The 18545-nt window shown below is 36.2% G+C and overlaps 1 protein-coding gene across 5 annotated transcripts in view; it reads left to right on the plus strand.

Moving 5' to 3' along the window:
- LOC144971048 (TELO2-interacting protein 1 homolog) overlaps positions 1-18545 on the plus strand; it is a 48202-nt gene that overhangs the window by 17550 nt on the left and 12107 nt on the right. For all 5 annotated transcript variants that reach the window (XM_078911374.1, XM_078911373.1, XM_078911375.1 and 2 more), the window contains 7 exons: positions 2031-2144; positions 2997-3084; positions 7483-7672; positions 8983-9119; positions 9906-10071; positions 12151-12288; positions 12746-13003. In XM_078911374.1, coding sequence (XP_078767500.1) covers positions 2031-2144; positions 2997-3084; positions 7483-7672; positions 8983-9119; positions 9906-10071; positions 12151-12288; positions 12746-13003 — 1091 coding nt within the window. The remainder of the gene's footprint in view (positions 1-2030; positions 2145-2996; positions 3085-7482; positions 7673-8982; positions 9120-9905; positions 10072-12150; positions 12289-12745; positions 13004-18545) is intronic.

Below are 18545 nucleotides of genomic sequence, written 5' to 3' on the forward strand. Positions count from 1 at the left end.
GTACATTTTTTATCTTCTTGAATCACTAGCTTTTAATTGAATTGGGTTGTGTCATCATTATTATAAAAATAAAAAAATGATTTTTGCTACTGAATGTCCCCTTAAATGATTAAAACATCAAAAACACAAGTAATACAACAGAGCTAAACTATATAATAATGACCATGACTGGAATAAATACCAGACTCTCCAAAAGAAAATACACAAAGAAAGGAACATCAAAATTGTCTACAACCACCGTCACATCATCATTATCATCATCATCATCATCATCATCATCATCATCATCATCATCATCATCATCACAACCACAACCACCACTACCACAGCTGCTACCACATCATTAGCATCATAACTACTACAACCACAACCCCACTACTACAACCACCACCACCACTTTGTTTTCATGACTACCGCTAGTAATGCATTATTTTTCATATTGTGTTGTTCAAAACGGATTGGATTTTGCATGTCAAAATTCTTCCTCTGTGATTGGTGTCTGAAAATCCTGCCAGAAAAAAAATTATGTTGGATCTGTAGCTATGTGCTCATACCAAGATGAAATCTTTGAAATGTAATCTGGTAGTGAAATAAATGCTGAATTCTGTCATTATTCTTATGTTCTGTGTGGCTAAGTGGGTTTGTGGTATGACATTCCCTTCAGATTAGAAGGTCCTGGAGTCTAGCTCTGAGTGGCACATAGTTAAGTCCTTGGAAGAGGCTCTTTACTCGCATTCCTTCACCCTTATCAGGTGTAAAATGACTACCTGGCTGTTAACAGTGTTGTCTTGTCGGAAAATACATTATAATATCGCCTAACATTTTGTCTTGTCCTACATGTTATGTGTAGCTATTGGCTAGGAACCCCTTGTGAAGCGCTTTGGCCATGTTTAGTGGATATTGAGCTATATGCAAAAGAGGGGATGTTAGAGAGAATGAAACAGCAAGAGTGCCTGATCTTTATTCAGTGTTCTCTCAAAGACACATTATAATTCTTTAACTGAAACAAAACTAGTTGATACCAGTTAGTAACAGTGTTTGCTTTTTAATTCATGTACAACAGTCATAAAGAGGTCACCTTAGCTACGTCATGCAGCTTTACAGATTGTTTGTCTTTAATTAAATTTGTCTTTTCATTTTGAAATGAATATTATTTTTCACCATCTAGATTTATTATGTTCCCATGTGGGGATGATTGAAAAGACGAGTTGTATAGGAAATTATTGGAAACATCCGCTTCAACTTGACATTTAAAAACCAACTGCCTTCTGGAAACCTTGAATTTCTGTCTGGTGCTAATAAAGCTCTGATTATCTTGTGTCACCATGAGAGTGGAATAGATTATAATGCAGATGAGATCCTGAATTCTTTTCAGGACGAGACTGATATGATATGCTCTTTTTACTGCTGATGCTAGCCAGCTGTCAAGACTGAAAAAAAGGAAAAGACGTTGGCATGCCCATTAATTCTTGGTTATACACTTGGAGCATCAATTTGCCTCATGGCTCACAAAACTTTGAGACTGGTTGTGATGAATACCAACATTCTAAGAGTGTCCCAAGTGCTATTACTTACTCTTCTTTTTCATTTTGTCGATTTTGTGACCAAAGGGTCTCATTTTCTAATTTGGTAAAAACACATAATACCATTAATAACAAAGAGACAATAGAGAATAACAACTTTGTGATGATGAGGATTCTAACCCTCGACTTGATTGTTACAGCAACTCTGCTTGGCCACCAGAGGTATGCTCTGAAATTGATGCCATCCACGATTCCGATGGATGGTGTCAATTTTAGAGCATCCCTCTCATGACCTGGCAGAGTCGACGTAACAATTGGATCGTGGATTCGAATCCTCATCGCTTCAAAAATTTTATTCTCTATCATCTTCTGGCACTTTTCTACTCACTTCATTACTTGTTATTATCAACATAAGTGCTCCACTCATTTTTCTGAATTAATACCATTAATACAGTGTAAGATATTATTTTTTTAAATTTTTGTGTGTGTCTCTTTGTGTGTCCACAGGTAATGTTTACATTTTGGTGGATTGTTTCTTGGACTTGTATCACGAGAGTTCTGTTTACAAATTAGCATCCATTCTGATCATCAATGAAATCGTGCTTGGTTCTGGACAAAATGGTGTGCATTTATCTCAGATTTTAATTTAGTTTTATCTATGATGAATCATTATTATAGATTGTTTCTTAGATCATAAAATATATAGAGAAAAAAAAAAGATCAACTTTTGTCCATAAATTGTTAGTAAACTATAGTAAAATTATAACAATATGTTGCTTCTGCCCTTTATAACCACGACGTCGGTTTCATATGTGTAAATAATTTATTTAAATGTGTTTGTTCAGAAAAAAAAAATTACAAAATAAAAGACGGCACTGGTTTAGATGTTGAAAAGTAGGTTGTGTGGGACAGTGAAAAGAGAAATTTTGCTTTTTGTAGGAGTTGAATCTGACCTGAATTAAAACAGCATTCATTGCTTGGCAGAGAAAAAGGATCATCAAATTAATGACAAAGTAATCTATGAATTACAGCCAACGTTCTCATTAAAGAAAAAAAAAATTGTTTGGGACAATGAAAAAGCTGTGAAATTACATTCCCCACCATTCCTTGTGGCCATAACTTGCCAATTCCAGGTTTCTGTCAAGTTATCTGCCCCTTGCCAAACTTGACCTTTTTCTCCTTATCTAATGTTGAAATGACACTTTACAATCTGATTGATGAATTTTGTGAAAAGCGAGAAAATTAAAGGCATACTTGAAGTTTGAGAAATTAATAAAATCTTTTAAAGTGTGATCATGAACCGTGTGTAACATAGCAGAAGTATAAGCATTGCTCTTTATCTTGCATTTCTTTGACTTTTCCACAGTCAAACACATGCCTTACCCTTCTAAAGCAGATGGCAGCGTTTTTTTGTTTTGTTTTTTAAAAAAATGTAATAGTTCTTGCACATTTTCTTTTTGAAATATTTCACAGGTGAAAAGGGAATGAAATATGGAAGGGGCACAGGTTTCCTCCAAACAAACTACGAGAATGAATCAGCAGCCATAAAGGATATTGTCAGGTAGACATGATTCACAGACTTTGATAATAACTTATATTCCTCAAAGTCTAAGCTTGTTATTATTGAATAGTTCAATCGACTATTCCTATTTTGTTACCAATTCAAGAAATTGAAGACCTGGTTTCAATAATATCTAAAAAATCTCTTTTTAATTCAGTATCATGAATGAGCAGAATATATATATTAAGATTTTAGAAAGCCTAGGTTTGGAATGCGGCTTATGAAATCGCAATTCTTCTCCAAAACCCTAAGATACAAGCCAGCTTACAGAGAGTGAAACTGGGCATTTTTGAAATAACATTATAATTAGACCGTCTATATAATAAACACTAAAGCTTTTTTTCCTGAAAATTCCATGGGTAATTATAACAGACATAAAAAAATCCACCACTTTAATATTGACCTTGATGTGATATCAAAAAACACGTGTACAAAATGACGACTGAGAAAATGCATTTTCTACTTGGGAAAAGAATGATTCAATTTGCATCAATTTCTGTTAAGGACTATTGAGAGAGAAATAATAAAAGTGTGTCTGACTACCAGCCAAAAATGCACACACAGCTGCACATTTCTGACTTGTTTGGTAAATGCAAATAATAAAGGCAAGACAGATTTTTTAAAATGCCAGTGTCCTACATCTTACGGGGAAGTAGCTGGAAAGTTACAGGAAACATTCTTTTTAATAAAGTCAAGGAAAAAGTTTATTTATACATAAAGAAGAATTTATGTGATGCAGTTCCGTGTGAATGCTCCAGAGATGATGGAAACATATCAGTAAACAGAAAATTGCTTTCAGCTTTAGGTCTTGAAAACATCAACAAAATGGAAATAAGATGGGGGGGGGGGGGGGGGGGGGGTTGATTGAAACTTTCAAAAGTATGTATTGGAAGAATGACTTGTTGTGCAGCGTATGGTGGCAGGGAAAGGATTGTAAAAGTTTCTCATAAAGGATTGGTAATGAAAAAAAAAATGATGACATAATTCCAAAATAAGATTACAAAGAATGAGATTACAAAGCAACAGCAATAGTTGATGAAATGGTATTGTATAAGAGTTTTCATAAGTCTATGAAGCTTTGAACATTTAAATAGTGCTCTTAATTAGAACCATCTTGAGAATGATACCAAAGAGGCTGTTTTTATTCTATTATTTAAAAGCCACTGGAAAATCAAAAAAGACCATTAACATTAAAAATCTTCCTTTAATTAAAAGAAAATTAGATTAAGTTGGCAACAGTGGCTTCTGATGATTTTACACAACAATGTTATGATAGTGGCAATGTTATGATAGTGGCAATGTTATGATCGAGTCAGCAAAGTCTCTACTGCACTCGTGTACCGTAGCAACCCTGCCCATCAGCTGAATCACAATGCAACATTCAACCAATGGTCTCTGGACCATTACCATAGCGAATGTAAGTTAGTGATGCTGCCAGATCTCACTGATAGAAGAAGCCTGGAAACTTCTTTCCCAGTTCAGAGGAAATGACGTTCCACTTTGACCTCCATCTTGTAAGTTCGTTCCATTCCGAGGTGAAGGGAATTAAGTACAGAGGCAATGAGAATTTCATTTGGTTCGTACTTGGCCCACCAACCATGATGCACCTGAGAGGAGTTTCTCATCATGCCCTCCCTATTTTGTACAATCAGCACCTGGTAATTGTCACCCACTGTACATCGGGGGACTAGATTATTACCATAACGGGCACTGTTCATTGGGTGTTAATGGCAGCATTCATGAAATTTTAGCCTCAGGAGATTTACCAATATCACTAACTACAATGCACACCTCTTACAAGATAAATGGAAATATTTAGAATCTGACCAGGAGGAAGCAGACACATGATTAAAATGCTGCTTGTAGGTATGAAAAAATTTGATTGTAGAACCTTGGCAAGGCACAGATAATTTTGATTTTCCTCATTTACGTGCAGGGATAGAATTTAGAACATTTCTGCCTCGACTTAAATTAAAGAAAATATACTTAAAATTCTTTCTTTCGTTCTTATTATTTCCTTTATAATGACAATTCTCTCAAGCATTCAATTTCATTAAAGCAATGCACTGCGTGGCATTTTCCCCTTGAGCGGTATTTCAGTGCTAGGTCAACCTGGCCCCATTAGTGGGGTCAGCCCATGGGTGGAACAGGTAGCGGTCAGTAGGAATCTGTGATGCCCCTGATGGTAATTAATTGTTGCAATATTTTATGGTATTGCTCAGTTGCTAACACAAATATGAAAATTGTTCCCTCACCACAAGCAAAGCAAAGGTTTCTTTCATCATATGCCATGGTTGATAATAATTTATCCTCTTAAGGCTGCTCATAAGAGAGGTGTCAATTTAGTGGTTTTTGAGCTATCAATGAAATTAATTTGTTGTAATTTGCATATCAATAATTTAATTCCCAGCGGCAGAAATTGATTGAAACAAGCATCATTATAAAGTAAAAATGATGATCTTGACACATGCCAAGTTTTGTTGTCCGGGCAGTAAAACCTTAAAAGATATGAATTTTTTATTGTAAATTTCTTATTTGGCATGACTTGGTGAGATCCTTATTTTCTCTCCCATAGTACTCCATGCCATGAATTATGTCCAAATATCAGTTTAGGAATAAAATATAAACCATTAAACGAAAATAATACTAATATTATTTTTTAAGCATTTAACTGATTTAAATATTATGAGTTTTGGGCACATTTGAAAGTCAACTTTTTAATGGCTTGATAACTTTTTTCTATACTTAAATCCCTTACGATTCAAGTCAAAATTATATTTTTCTATGACTGTTAGGCATTATAGTTTGAAGATGTATACGGCACTGCTTTTGTGTGGTTGTCTCAGGAAATGCCGACTTTATAGGTGTCAATGTTTAGGGTATTCTTGCATGTTGAATAAGTAATATAATGTAAGTTCAAGTTCTCCTTTTGTGCACAAGTGAATGTGTTAACTTTTTATAGACAGAAGCGTCCAGATATATATGGCAGTGATTTCCCCAAAATTAAATGATCTTGCTGTGGTATGCCTGTGGTGTTATACTGATTTGACTCTGGTTGTTATTCAATTGTTTTATCTCTAAATCTGACTGACTGGAGTTCAAGGGTATATCAGATGACTTTATAAGACAATGACTAAATGTGTATTCTTGGAGGAAAGGAGATGATTCTATATAAACTATATGGACAGTGTGTTCGTTTTGAATGTAGTTGGTCAATAAGGAGAAAAGGTTACTACTTGGAATAAACTATATGCCCTCATACTTTTGAATCCTCTTTTGTCCACATACTATGTCCGTCTGTTTGAGCATTTCATTTAATTTAACAGTACCAGTGCTTAGTGTTAGTTGTAATTGATGATTGATACTGCAATATTTGTAGCATGTCCAGTAACCTTGTTGGGTGATTGATTTTTTCTTGTAAAGAAGTCATACTTTATAGGCAGATTGATAGTAAATTGAGATATTGACATCATACACAATATTAGTTTTTAGTCTTTACTGGTCAATAAAATATTATCTTTATGAGTTATTTTATCACAATCATATCAATTTACTGTTATGATCAACACAACTGTTTGAGAGGAACGGAATTGGTAAAAACAATATACAGAGCTTACAAAACCATGAATAAATCAAGAAAATCAACTGCCAATATGATAATATTGCACAGGAACATTGATGCATATATGTACTTTTGATATTTATTAAAATTCTTGAGATACTGCCGCTGAGTTTTGAATAACAAATTTTTTATTTAAGTGCACCATAATTTACAAGCACTTAAAATTAGATCAACAATTTGTGATATTCAAAGAAAACTATTAACCACAAGAATGTCAAATTTTCACTGATGTTTAGAAAGACAACTGATTTTTCAAATCAAAATAATGAAGTGAAAGAGTCTGTTATTGTTTTCCCGCTATACAGACATATTATAAGACCATAAATATCCATAATTGCCCCCATTGGACACGGCACTGCCTGATACCAGTTGAACTCCAATGACCTCATGCAGGTAGCGAGCAGGGAGGGTTATTGGTCCCTTGGGAGTTCCAACTGAAATAGCGCTGATTCCACGCAGTGAATGGCAACTCTTTAATTGAGTTGGGTCTCATTAACATGAAGCTTATAACGAGATGACAAAAATTGTTTGCAAATTTTTGCCACTTACCGAATACTCAAAACCAATAGCTATATTTCCTTCAAGCTTATAATCTTTCATTGGATTGTAATCGTTTGATTGATATCCCTTTTGATGCAAACATTAATGTCTGTAATCATTTCTAGGTCTAAATAATTTATTACATAGTTTTTGTACAATGTGCATGCTGCATATTAAAAAGTTTAAGAATTCTGTCATCTTTTTTTTTTAATGTTGTCACTTTTTTTCTCATCTAGAATGCTGTTGGATGAATATGATTTTAGTTTGACAACCAGGCATCATCCTCCTACAACCTGTTCTTCTCTTATGTCGAGTCTGACCATTACAACACCAGATATGAATAAAACCTCCTTGTCAGTAGCCAATCATAATAAGGAAATTTTACTCAGTTGTTTGTTCATGGAGGGAGTTGGAAAATTTGCTTTGGTAAGTTTATTTTCCAATTCTTCTCTTCTGGTTTGCTGACCATAAAAAAAAAAAAAACCCACATGAAAAGAGCTTGGCTACCTAAATCTACAAGCCCCAAAGGATTCATCATGCAGCTGGCAGTCATTTCTATCTTAAGATCCCATGCTGCGTTAAAGGCATTGTGAGTAGCCTTTTCAATATTTTGGACCAAAGATATGGAATGACCTACCCTCGGATATCTGAATGTCGTGCAGTTATGTGGTCTAGTGGTATGACACTTGCTTTTGGATTGGAAGGTCCTGGGTTAGAGTCCTGCTCTGAGCGGTGCATAGTTGAGTCCTTGGAAAAGGCTCTTTACTCACATTCTCTCACCATACTCAGGTTTAAAATGACTACCTGCCAGTAAGCAGCATTGTCTCGGTCAAAAATAAAAATTTGTATTATCCCCTAATAGGCGTCATATTAAACGTTGCTGTTGGCTAGTGACCCTTTGTAAGCGCTTTGAGCATGTTTAGTGGATATTGCGCTATATAAAAGCTGAAGTTGTTGAATATACTCTACCTGAACACTGTTTAAAAGTGTCTTTTTACTGTCTATTTATATTTGATATATATTTATTTTATATTAACTAGTGATGTTTGAAAGGATTTTTTGCTGTAATGCGAACAGTGCCCTCTAATTATTAGGGGAACATGGCAGCAGCCTCTTATGGTTCTCACACTACTATGTTATGACGATCGACCCAATCAGCAATGTCCGGTCCGCACTCGTGCACCGTCGCGAACCCGCCCGGTAGCATCGTCACAACTCACCATTCAACTAGATGCTCTGCCATGGCACAAAATAATTGCTAACCATTATTATTATTATTATTATTATTATTATTATTATTATTATTATTATTATTATTATTATTATTATTATTATTATTATTATTATTATTATTATTATTATGAATATTATTATTATTATTATTATTATTATTATTATTATTATTTATTATTATTGTTATTATTATTATTATTATTATTATTATTATTATTATTATTATTATTATTATTATTATTATTATTATTATTATTATTATTATTATTAATATTATTCAGTTATTGCTGCTTGAAAATGGTTTAGTGCTGCTCTAATTTGGTTGATCTTTGGCAGATGGAGTCTATTTTTATCCACTCTCACTGTTTATTAACTCAGTATTAAGAAAACTATTTTTTTCTTTTTTTGATTTATATTGACCATTAAGCCATAATATTGAAAAGGATAAATTCTCATTTGACATTCATCAATATTTTTAAAATTTTAATTGAAATACATTTCAGATTCTTGGACTAGAATTCAATATGTTTCTAATACATACCTTGTATCCACTGGTAGAAAACTTGGGGCACAAAAATACTCATATTAGCAGTACTGCATTTGATACACTGACTCAGATATGCTCTGCTTGTCAGTACAGGTAACATATGTTTGTAATGTGATTGCTGTGATTGCTGCTGTATTTTTTATCAACTCATTTCTTCATTTACTCTCAGTTTCAAAGGGACGATTAGGATCATCAATAAATTGTCACTTAATTGTTTGTTTATTGAAATACTTGTTTGTTTGTTTTTTACCAAGTGTTATAAGAAAGATATATTCTTTACTTTAATGGGCGATGTATTATTTCAAGTTTGGAGTTTTTTGAAGTCCTAGTTAATCTTGGTTTCTGTTGCGTTTAACAAACAGTAAAATTTGTCTTAAAATAGGACGCTAGTCTATTGCAAAATGCTTTCAACCGGATCCAACAGATCCAGCCACCCAACTTTGCTGACAGGACACAACCTGGGATGGATACTGGTCCTCTTACGTGTGAGGTGCATCCAATCTATTAGGACCCATTGTCATCAATAAACGTTGGCTAAATGTTATGTCTTAATTACTGTACGCATATTAGTTATATGCTTACATCTAGCAATTTTTACCTGACTTAAGCATCCTGTATCAACCATGTTGAACCAAGATTTAATTTACTTTCACCCAAAATGGGACCAGAGACCTTGATTGGTACACTTATTTTGCTCTATGATAAAATCTCTTATTAATGCGGTAGATGCTAAACATAACATATTAATAACCATTATTTAGCTTGATAATTTACTGGTTTTAACAGTAACAATTGATTTACCCCATTCTATGATAAGGACCAGGGCTTTTCAATTTTAATGAGATGCTCACTATTTTGTTTTGTAATTTCATCCATTAGATCAATAGACAATTTGATACAAAACAACGCAGACTATCTCATCAACAGTGTGTCATTACGCCTAAGGCATTTCAGTCAGAATCAACGGACACCTGAGGTTTTATGTGTCATGCTGAGGTATTGTTCTGAGGACTTGTTGCCATTGATTGAACACAGTATTGGAGAGGTAAGATTTTGAATTGGAATAAGAATACATATTACAACTAACATATCATCGATGTCTGATTCTAACTGCATAAGCATCAGTACAGTTAATTTTAGCTTAAAACACAAGTGGCACAGTGATTTCTTGAATTAGACATAAACAAAGTTGTACTCACATAGTATGAGCCAAAATATTAATGACATTTAAATCTTTGCTAGCAGGGTACACTTTTATTTTTATTGATTGATATATTCAGTTTGTATATGATTCATATTTTTATGATCGTTTGTGCAGGACATTTTAAAATCTTTGTATAAGTGTTTCCGTGCACGTTTGGTTGAAAAGGGCGCTATAGAAATTACAAATTATTATTATTATATTATAATTATTTTGCACTGATGATATAGCACAGGCAGTTTTGTCTCACTATTTTTTATCCCAAGCATACTTCAGTTTGGTTTTATCATAGAAATTTTAAGAATCATTATCCAGGCCTAATGAAGCATCACACGAGAGGCAATAGATTTCTAGTAGTGAATGTGTGATCTTATGTGTAAATAAGTTCCTATGGAGGCGAAAAGATTGTTAGGGAAACAAATATAAAAACAATATGTAATTCACTTTTCTTCTCTTGCTTTTTCGGATTTTGTATTATTTTGTTCTTAATATTGCTCTTACTGAAGATGTAAAAAATTCATTGATTGACTTTTTAAAAAAAATCTTGTAGTTTTAGATAATTACAATCAAAGTGGCATAGAATGAGGCCATAATGTAATGTCAAAGTAATAGGGAAACAGATGTTGTATTTTCTCTCTGTGCTACAGTTGTGATCGCCTAAATGCCAACCAGCTTTAGGCCCACTTCGCCTTAATTTCTCTTAAAAATATAACTCCAAATGCCTGCGTTTCATATCAGATTTTGCCTAAATGTCCACTTTAAAGAGAAGACAAGTACTGCAGTAATATTTTTTATTTTAAAAGGAAAGAAAAAAATTTCAATGTACCATTTATGTTAGGGAAGAATTGGCTTATTCCACTATTGTGAGGGTCGTATTTGACATCTGATAACACCGCCCCACTTAACTATCAATTTGTTTCTCACTAGTTCCATCCTTACTCCCTCCAGCAGTCACTTCCTCTTATATCCCTCACACTGCTGTCTTTCAATGCAGCATCCAATCAGCTTCTTACAATTGTCTGTCTCTGATTGGATTGGCTACTGAAAAAGGACAATTTTGATCGCCCTGTAGTCCATAAACAGCAAAGTTAGTCAAGTTGGCTCCTCCTACTCAAATGACAATTACCCACGATATGCTTAGCCATGTGGTCCAGTCTGTGGAGGTTTTGATGTTACATAACAACCAAAAAATCTCAACTTCACTCGGAATCTATTCCTTCCCTTTGCATCTACCAACAGCTTTGCAGACCCCCCTCTCCCCTGGATTATGTATGTATTGTGTGTGTGTGTGTGTGCGTATATATGTGTGTATGTGTGTGTTTCTGTGTCAGTAACTGAGTGGTACATTATCTTGTCTTGTGACTTAGCCAAGCATTGTTGAGCATAGTCAATGACTGGATGGGTAACAATGATTAAAAAATAATGGCCATTGTAACCTTAGATAAGGCTCTTAAAACTCATTCACCAATCACAGGAGATGTGAATGAGTTGTTAGTTACCTAGCTTTAGACAATTTGAGTAGTTAGTTACCTAGCTTTAGACAATGGCATATATTTAAAGTGCTAGTACAAAAAGATCGCCAACAGACAACTTGTACTCTTTAAAATGAAGATTTGTCTAAACATGGTTTACAGGTTGAACAAACAAAGCATTGTCGAGTGTAATTATCATTGAAAATTAGTTGAAATGCATGATATAAATCTTCATATATATTCATCTCTCACTTGATCAACTTTGTCTAAACGCCCATTCTACATAAGTGTTTCCACTTTCTAACCATCTGGCATTTAGCCAATCACCACTGTATTATAATTGCAACAGTAAGACAATATTTGAAGTGAGAATGGGATTACAAAATTCATTCTAGCAATATTCAATGCGATGATGGAAATAAAATCACTTTTCCCTGGAAAAATAACCCAGATATTGGACTCTTTGGACGACCACTACACAGATGACCTTGTGTTGTTTATGCCTGTTTTGGTAGATCTGACATCTGCAGTTGGTCGTTGGTTTCCTTCTGTCATCCACAGAACAGACACGAATAGAGTCAATATTGAGGTAGGTCAGCTGCTTTGATTTTACATTCTGTACAGGTACTTTGGAATCAAGTAGTTTTAAAATTCTTAATAAAATGTATGTTTAATTTAAAACGCTGCCCTTATCAATGAATCACTTTATTTAAGATAACAAACATTAATCACATAGGTTCAATGAGGTTTGTTATTTATAACTTGTTTTCAAATGATTTTGTATTATATACGGTTTTTAACCCCCCCCCCCCCCCCCCCCCCCCCTCCCCCCCCACTCCCCCCCCCCCCCCCCCCAAAAAAAAAAACCACACAAAAAAACCACAAAAGAACTCAAACCCCAAAGAAGCAAAGAAACAAATTAAAAAAAAAAAAGTAGATAGGAAAAAAAAAAAAGAAAAAAAAATATGAAAAAGAAAACAACAATATCATTTTTTACGTTGCCTGCATGGTTAGCTTTTTACATTTTTCTTTTTTTTTGGTATCAGAAACCAACATCTCTTGTGTCATGTCTTGAGGAGTTTGTCGAATTGAAACAAACTGCTGAGGGTGAGTTAGATGAGAAGGAGGAGGGGGAGCCAAGGGACCAGGAGAGTGAACAGGCAAGGACATTGGAAGACATTGAAGAAGACTTCAATAAGTTTAAGAAGGAGAGAAAAAGAGAGAATGCTGAGGCCATGGAGGGGGAAGATGAAGAAGAGGAAAAACCAAAGGAATGTCCAAAGCACATACATATTGTAAAAGAGGTATGGTACAATAATATGTTGGTGTTTAATGTGATTAGGTTATATTTAATCTTATTCGCTTTTATAAATTATACATGTTGTGTAATTATCTGTCCCTTACATTTAGGGCATGTGCCATGTTTTCAAGTTTTATGCTTTAAAAGTTGCGGTTGTCTCCATATAATGGTATTCCTTAATGAAAATGAAAAAAAGTTATGTTTTCGTATTTTCTTTTTTTTCTTTTTCTTATTATTAGCTAAGGTGGCTGAAACGCTATATGAGTGATGTGTATTAATTATTTAATTATGGGATGCACAAATCATTTGATTTGTAACGAAAACAAATCTTCAGGCCTGCCTTTGGACTTTTTCAAGCTGGTTTATGGCACTCTTCGTCTGGGGTCCCACGCACTGCAGTTGAGTCTTATCAGTGTGGCGCAGCATTGTGCTCTTTTACCGCCCTGGGACTCGATGAAAGGTTACTTTGGAGAAAATTTTGTTTGTTAGCTTTGTGGGAAATGCTGTCCATAATATGATGGTTCCATGACATTTTGAACAATGTTACCTTTAGGTACTCAGCCTTTGTTCTTTTCTTCCTGTATTTTGTAATCATTTATGTGTTGTTTAATTTTGTGACTTATTTATAAAACTTTTACATTTCTTGGATGGAATTCTATTTTCGAGTCCTTCTCCCAGTCTTGGAGTTTGTTAAGGTCTTGCTGGAGGATGTGTCATTTCGGGTTTTTATTCTTATGTATAGCAGGCTCTCACATGCAGTGAGGCCCAATGTTGTACCTTAAGAAATTTTTTGGAGTTTGTCATTTATACAAACCAAGAATAAAAATGGACCGAAAACTGTTCCTTGTGGAATTGTTGATGGCATTTTGTTGTCTACCATTACTTTTTAAGTACAATCAAACAGGAAGTAAGCTATGCAGGAGCGTATGTTATTGGAAATGCCATAATGCTTAACTTTGCAAGAATGCACCTGTGATGGGCTTTGTCAAAAGCCTTTCTAAAATTCAATAATATAGCACATCTCTGGTTATTATCATTAGAAAACGGGAGGGTCTGCATGAAGCCTGTGATCATGAAAATACTAACAAAAGAGTGAAAATGGAGAGGCTTCGTATAGGAATGATACAGACAATGGACGTTTTGGGTACAAACCCTTTATCAGCACAAAAATACACAAATTAACGTAGACGATGCAAGTTATTTTGCATTTTATTTTATTAGTGTATTTTTGTGCTGATGAAGGGTTTGTACCCGAAACGTCCATTGTCCGTATCATTCCTATATGAAGCCTTTCCATTTTCACTCTTTGGTTGTTATTATCATTAATGGTATTAGCAAAATCTGCACAGATAGTGATGAGCTGCGATTTGCTCAATCTTAATTTGCGAAAGCCATGTTGAACATTTGTAATTATGTCCTTCTCATCAATCAATGTGATTCAAAAAAACATTACTGTATATGATATGTTCTAAGAAGTCATGGACACTAGTCAGCTCTACCTCTATCTCCCTTAATTTTGGTGTTATAAATAATAAATACTTGTTGCCAGTCTTTTGGAATTTTTCCCTGGTCTAAAGATGTTTGGAGGAGGAAATAGTAGACAGGGGCTAATTTTGATACATTTAGCAAGAAAAGTGAGTGGAGCAGGCACTTATGTTGGTAACAACAAGATATGAAGTGAGTAGAAAAGTGCCAGAAGACAATAGAGAATAAAAACATTTTTCGCGGCGGTGGTGGGGTTTGAACCTGCGACCTTATTGGTACGACAACTCCGCCTGGCAGGTGAGAGCGTGGCTCTACCGTGTGAGCTATCCACGAACACAAAAATATTCGTTTCAAACCCAAAGTCATTTCTAGATCCCTCTCTCACCCACTTCTTGAGATCGCCGATTCGTTCGCCACCATCGCGAAGTAATTTTGACCAGCAGTTAAGCTTAATAGCCAATATTCTCATCACAAACATATAACATAGAAACGATTGAGACATTGAGTATGCTCCGGTGTATGGGGTGAATTTTTAATTCAGAAAAGTGAGTGGAGCAGGCACTTATGTTGGTAACAACAAGATATGAAGTGAGTAGAAAAGTGCCAGAAGACAATAGAGAATAAAAAATTTTTTCGCGGCGGTGGTGGGGTTTGAACCTGCGACCTTATTGGTACGACAACTCCGCCTGGCAGGTGAGAGCATGGCTCTACCGTGTGAGCTATCCACGAACACAAAAATATTCGTTTCAAACCCAAAGTCATTTCTAGATCCCTCTCTCACCCACTTCTTGAGATCGCCGATTCGTTCGCCACCATCGCGAAGTAATTTTGACCAGCAGTTAAGCTTAATAGCCAATATTCTCATCACAAACATATAACATAGAAACGATTGAGACATTGAGTATGCTCCGGTGTATGGGGTGAATTTTTAATTCAGAAAAGTGAGTGGAGCAGGCACTTATGTTGGTAACAACAAGATATGAAGTGAGTAGAAAAGTGCCAGAAGACAATAGAGAATAAAAAAATTTTTCGCGGCGGTGGTGGGGTTTGAACCTGCGACCTTATTGGTACGACAACTCCGCCTGGCAGGTGAGAGCGTGGCTCTACCGTGTGAGCTATCCACGAACACAAAAATATTCGTTTCAAACCCAAAGTCATTTCTAGATCCCTCTCTCACCCACTTCTTGAGATCGCCGATTCGTTCGCCACCATCGCGAAGTAATTTTGACCAGCAGTTAAGCTTAATAGCCACTATTCTCATCACAAACATATAACATAGAAACGATTGAGACATTGAGTATGCTCCGGTGTATGGGTGGAATTTTTAATTCAGAAAAGTGAGTGGAGCAGGCACTTATGTTGGTAACAACAAGATATGAAGTGAGTAGAAAAGTGCCAGAAGACAATAGAGAATAAAAAATTTTTTCGCGGCGGTGGTGGGGTTTGAACCTGCGACCTTATTGGTACGACAACTCCGCCTGGCAGGTGAGAGCGTGGCTCTACCGTGTGAGCTATCCACGAACACAAAAATATTCGTTTCAAACCCAAAGTCATTTCTAGATCCCTCTCTCACCCACTTCTTGAGATCGCCGATTCGTTCGCCACCATCGCGAAGTAATTTTGACCAGCAGTTAAGCTTAATAGCCAATATTCTCATCACAAACATATAACATAGAAACGATTGAGACATTGAGTATGCTCCGGTGTATGGGGTGAATTTTTAATTCAGAAAAGTGAGTGGAGCAGGCACTTATGTTGGTAACAACAAGATATGAAGTGAGTAGAAAAGTGCCAGAAGACAATCATCATCATTGCCTTTTTCACCCTGGGTCAGGGTATAGGCCACAGACAAACAGTTTCCATCCTTCTCTATCCTGAGCCAACTTTTTTATCTCATTCCAGGTCTTACCACTTCTCTGTATATCAGCTTCTTTAATTCTTCTCCATGTTCCTCGTGGCCTTCCCCTTGATCTTCTGCCCTGAGGGTTCCAGTCCAATACTTTCTTTGTTATAGTTGAGTCATTCTTTCTAAGCGTGTGTCCAATCCACCTCCATCGTCTTCTTCCTATATCCTCTCCTACTGGTTTCTGCTGTGTTCTTTTCCATACTTCTTCATTTTTTATTCTATCCATCCATTTTATTCTGAGTAGCTTACGCATGCACCTGTTTACAAAAATCTGTACCCTCCTTATACATGCCTGTGATGCGTTCCAAGTTTCACATCCATACAGTAGGACAGACTTCACGTTTGAGTTGAAAAGTCTTAGCTTTAGTTGAAGGGAGATATCTTTAGTTCTCCAAACTCTGTTCAAAGATGTGAATGCAGCCTGTGCCTTTCCTATTCGTGCTTTCACCTCTGCTTCCGTGCCTCCATCCTTGTCAATTATACTTCCGAGATAGCAGAAAGTGTCTATATCTTCGAGTTCCTGATCTTTTACTTTGATCTGCTCCCTTTGACGCGTACCTATCCTCAAGACCTTTGACTTTGCAGGGTGTATTCTTAGACCAATTGATTCCGAGAGGCTGTTTATAATTGTGGTTTTTGCTTGCATCTGGTCCTGGGTGTGGGACAAAAGAGCCAGATCATCTGCAAAATCCAGATCATCCAACTGTGTCCAGGGGGTCCACTGTATCCCATTTCTTCTCCCTTTGGAGGTTTCCTTCATTAGCCAATCAATGGCAAGGATGAACAGGAATGGAGAGAGCAAGCATCCCTGCTTGACACCAGTCTTAATTTCAAAGCTGTCAGTCAGCTGATCTTCATGTACAACCCTGCAACTTGATCCTTCATACATTTCCTTAATGAGGTTTACTATCTTTTCAGGGAGTCCATAATGTGCCAGAATTTTCCACAATGTTGCTCTGTCAATACTGTCGAAAGCCTTCTCGTAATCCAGAAAGTTGACAATAAGAGGAGAGTTCCATTCTATAGACTGTTCCACTATGACTCGCAGAGAGGCAATCTGGTCGGTGGTTGAACGGTTTTTCCGAAAACCTGCCTGTTCGTCCCGCAGTTTAGCATCTGTTGCATTCTTAATTCTCTCTAAAATAATACGGTTGAAAACCTTTCCTGGGATAGAAAGAAGAGTGATGCCTCGATAATTATTACAATTACTGAGGTCCCCTTTCTTTGGAAGCTTGATAAGATGTCCTTCCTTCCAATCCTTTGGGAATATCCCGTCATTCCAGATTCTCTCAAATAGTGGGTGCAGGGCCTCAGCATTTCTTTCCGCATCAACTTTTAGAGCCTCCGGTGGAATCTGGTCTGGTCCAGCAGCTTTCCCCCTTTTCATCTTGTTAATGGCACCCACAATCTCTGCTATCGATGGTGGATCACAGCTAATTGGTAGCTCATTCCTTGCAGGCAAAATTTCTGGCTGGTTGTCTGGTGGTGGTCTGTTCAGAAGGCAGTTGAAATGTTCCCTCCATCGTTCAGATTGAGCCTCTTTTCCAAAAATAGTTTTCCCATCTTTGTCTTTGACTGGTACCTCTGGTTTCCCATATTTTCCAGCAAGTGTCTTGGTAGTTTGATAAAGGATCCTCATGTGTCCTCCAGTCGCTGCTGCTTCTGCTTTCTCTGCAAGTCTGTTCATGAATGCTTCCTTGTCTTTCTTCACAGATCTTTTGACTTCCTTAGCTATGGCTCGATACTGCTCTTGTGCATCCAGTCTTGAAGCCCTTGTTCGGCTTGCATTCACTTGTTCCTTCCTTGTTCTCCTCTTTTCAATAAGGTCCAAGGTGGTTGGACTTATCCATTCTTTATGTTCCGATTTCTTTACCCCCAATACCTCGTGGCAAGTTGTTATGTAAACTTCCTTGATCTTTGCCCAATGTGACTCTACATCTATGTCCTCCTCGAGCTCAGTAAGAGGTTGGAATCTATTACTCAATTGTAGTTTGAATTCCTCATTCTTTTCCCCATCAAGTGCATTCACCTCGAATTTTCTTCTTGTATGTGATCTGGCCCGTGTTTTCTGAGTCGGAGCTTAAGCTTTGCCAATAGCAGGTGGTGGTCTGATCTAACATCTGCCCCTCTCCGTACTGTCACATCTTCCAATGAA

The sequence above is a fragment of the Berghia stephanieae genome, chromosome 4 (assembly GCF_034508935.2).
Source record: "Berghia stephanieae isolate SIO BIC M18660-M18661 chromosome 4, UCSD_Bste_1.3, whole genome shotgun sequence".
NCBI lineage: Eukaryota > Metazoa > Mollusca > Gastropoda > Nudibranchia > Aeolidiidae > Berghia > Berghia stephanieae.